Source organism: Neomonachus schauinslandi, chromosome 8, assembly GCF_002201575.2.
Source record: "Neomonachus schauinslandi chromosome 8, ASM220157v2, whole genome shotgun sequence".
Classification (NCBI taxonomy): Eukaryota; Metazoa; Chordata; class Mammalia; order Carnivora; family Phocidae; genus Neomonachus; species Neomonachus schauinslandi.
Genome location: NC_058410.1, coordinates 76,599,248 through 76,601,617, shown reverse-complemented (window position 1 = coordinate 76,601,617; position 2,370 = coordinate 76,599,248). Strand labels below are relative to the sequence as shown.

General features: G+C 46.1%; 1 protein-coding gene across 1 annotated transcript; it reads right to left on the bottom strand.

The window, feature by feature from the left end:
* Positions 1–233: 233 nt before the first annotated feature.
* Positions 234–1,049, bottom strand: LOC110583444 (protein phosphatase 1 regulatory subunit 14B-like). The gene is given in 3 exon segments (XM_021693504.2): positions 234–905; positions 907–1,013; positions 1,016–1,049. Coding segments are annotated over 3 exon segments (609 nt in total). The 3' UTR covers positions 234–437.
* Positions 1,050–2,370: the final 1,321 nt, after the last annotated feature.

The window sequence follows — 2,370 nt, the reverse complement described above, 5'->3', positions numbered from 1 at the left end:
AAGGTTCAACTTTATCTTTTCTTTTCCTCTTATGGTTCTTTCTTTTTTCTGTGAGGTCTCAAACGTATCAACATCATTTCTCCCATTTTTTTCTAAGATTTTAATTTTTTTAGGGTTTACATTTAGATTTTTGACCCATGTCAAGTGTGTAGTACGATTAACGGTTCATTTTTTTCCTCTGTGGATATCCAAGTATTCCAGCAATTTTTTTTTTTTTTTTTTTTTTTTTTTTAAAGTCCCATCAGTTTAATAACAATAAAAAACCCCAAAAATGGAAAACTGAGGGGGCAGGGAAGAGGCCCCTGGGCCAGGGGCACGGGGAGCCCTGCTCACGGCACCAGGCCTGGCCGCAGGGCCCCCCGGTATTGCTGTTGCTACGAGGTCGGGGGGGCAGCGATTGTCCTGTGGGAGCCACCGTTCACCTGGGTCAAGGACCCTTACTTCTTCTGGGGTGTGCTCAGCTTCTGCATGCCCCGGATCTTGTCCAGCAGGCCAGAGATGAAGGCCTCAGTGGGTTTGTAACAGTCAACCAGCAGCTCCTTGACCCTGGCAGCCCGGGTATCATCACTCTCCATGTCCAGGAGTTCGTCCACATCAATCTCCAACTCCGGGATCTCCTCTTCCTGGCAGTCGTAGAGGCGAGTGAGCTGCTCCAGGATCCACTCCTCTAGGTTGAGGCGCTTCCGTAGCTCCTTGCGGTCGTACTTGACCGTGACCTTCCCTTGGCGCCTCACTGGGCCCTCGTCGTCCGCGCCGCCCGGGCCCTCGCCTGCAGCCCCAGGGGGGCTCTGAAAGTAGACGCGGGGCCCTGGGCCACCACTGCCCGGCCCGGGGGCCGGGGCCGCCAACGCCGCGCCCCCCGCGGGGCCGCTGTCCGCCATGGCGGCCGCCGGGGCCACGTGCGCGCGTCGGGCCCCTCCCTGCGCCGCCACCTCCGGGACGCCCGCCGGCTGGCTCCGGGACGCTGGCTCGGGTTAGCTCGCGGGCTCGGCTCCGCGCGGCTCCGCGGCGAGGGCGGCGGCGGGGGCGCCCGGGGGCAGCTGCAGCATGCGGAGCCCCCGGGCCTGGCCTGGCCGCGCCCCGCCCCCTCCCCGCCGATCCGCCCGCCCTTTGTCCCCCGCGGCCGCCGCCCCTATTCCAGCAATTTTTTGAAGACTTTCCTCTTGTCACTAAAGTGCCTGGGCCCCTTTGTGAAAAGTCAATTGGTTATATGTGTCAGCACCTCTTTCTACACTCTATTCTATTCCATTGATTTATCATTCCACCTATATCACTGTATTGATTACTGAAGCTTCATAGGAAGACCTTAGTTAAAGTAGTGTAAGAATTCTATTGTGTTTTAAAATTGCTTCATCTATTCTAGACCATTTGCCTTTTCCATATAAATTTTAGAATCAGTTTGTCAATTTATGCCAAATGCTAGAATTTTTATTGGAATTGATTTGATTTTAAAATACATTTGGAAAAAAAAAATAAAACTCTAAAAGTATTGTTTCCCCCTTCAAGAAAAGAGAGAGACTGAGAAAGAGAAAGAGAGAGAAAGGCAAACCAAGAAACAGACTCTGAACTCTAGAGAACAAAGTGAGGGTTATCAGAAGGGAGGTGGGTAGGGGGATGGGTTAAATAGGTGAAGGGGATTGTAATGAGCACTGGGTGATATATGGGAGTGTTGAATCACTATATTGTACACCTGAAACTAATATTACACTGTATGTTAACTAACTGGAATTTAAGTAAAAACAAAAGAATACTGTTTTCCAGTCTATAACATATTTCTCCATGTATTTGCATCTTTAGTTTTTCCCAGCAATGTTTTCAGTGTGAAGGTTTTGCATGTATTTTTAAGCACTTGCTAAATTTATTCTTAAGTATTTTGTTTGTGGCTTTATTATAAATGGGACTTCTAACCATTTAATTTATAAATATTTACTGCTAGCAAATAAAAATGCAATTGCTTTTTTGAAATTTTAAGCTTATTTCCTATGACCTCACTAAGTTCAGTTTTACCACTTCTTTTCTAATCAGAATGTCAGTTATGTTTTTTCTTGTCTTATCATAAATGTCTATAACCGCCAGGACAATGTTTAATAGAAAAGAAGTGAGTGTGTAGACACCCTTGTCTTCTTCCCAAGCTTAAGAGGGAAGGGTATATTATTCCACATTTATGTATGCTGTTAGCCATAATTTTTTCCATAAAGGTCTATTTTTAGGTTGAAAAAGTTTATTTCTATTCCTAGTTTGTTGAGACATTTATTATAAGTGGATATTGAGTTTTGTCAAATCCTTTTTCTGCATCTATTGAGATGATCATACAGTTTTTTCCCCTATTCTGTTCATACAGAGAATTATATCAATTGATTTTGAATGAGA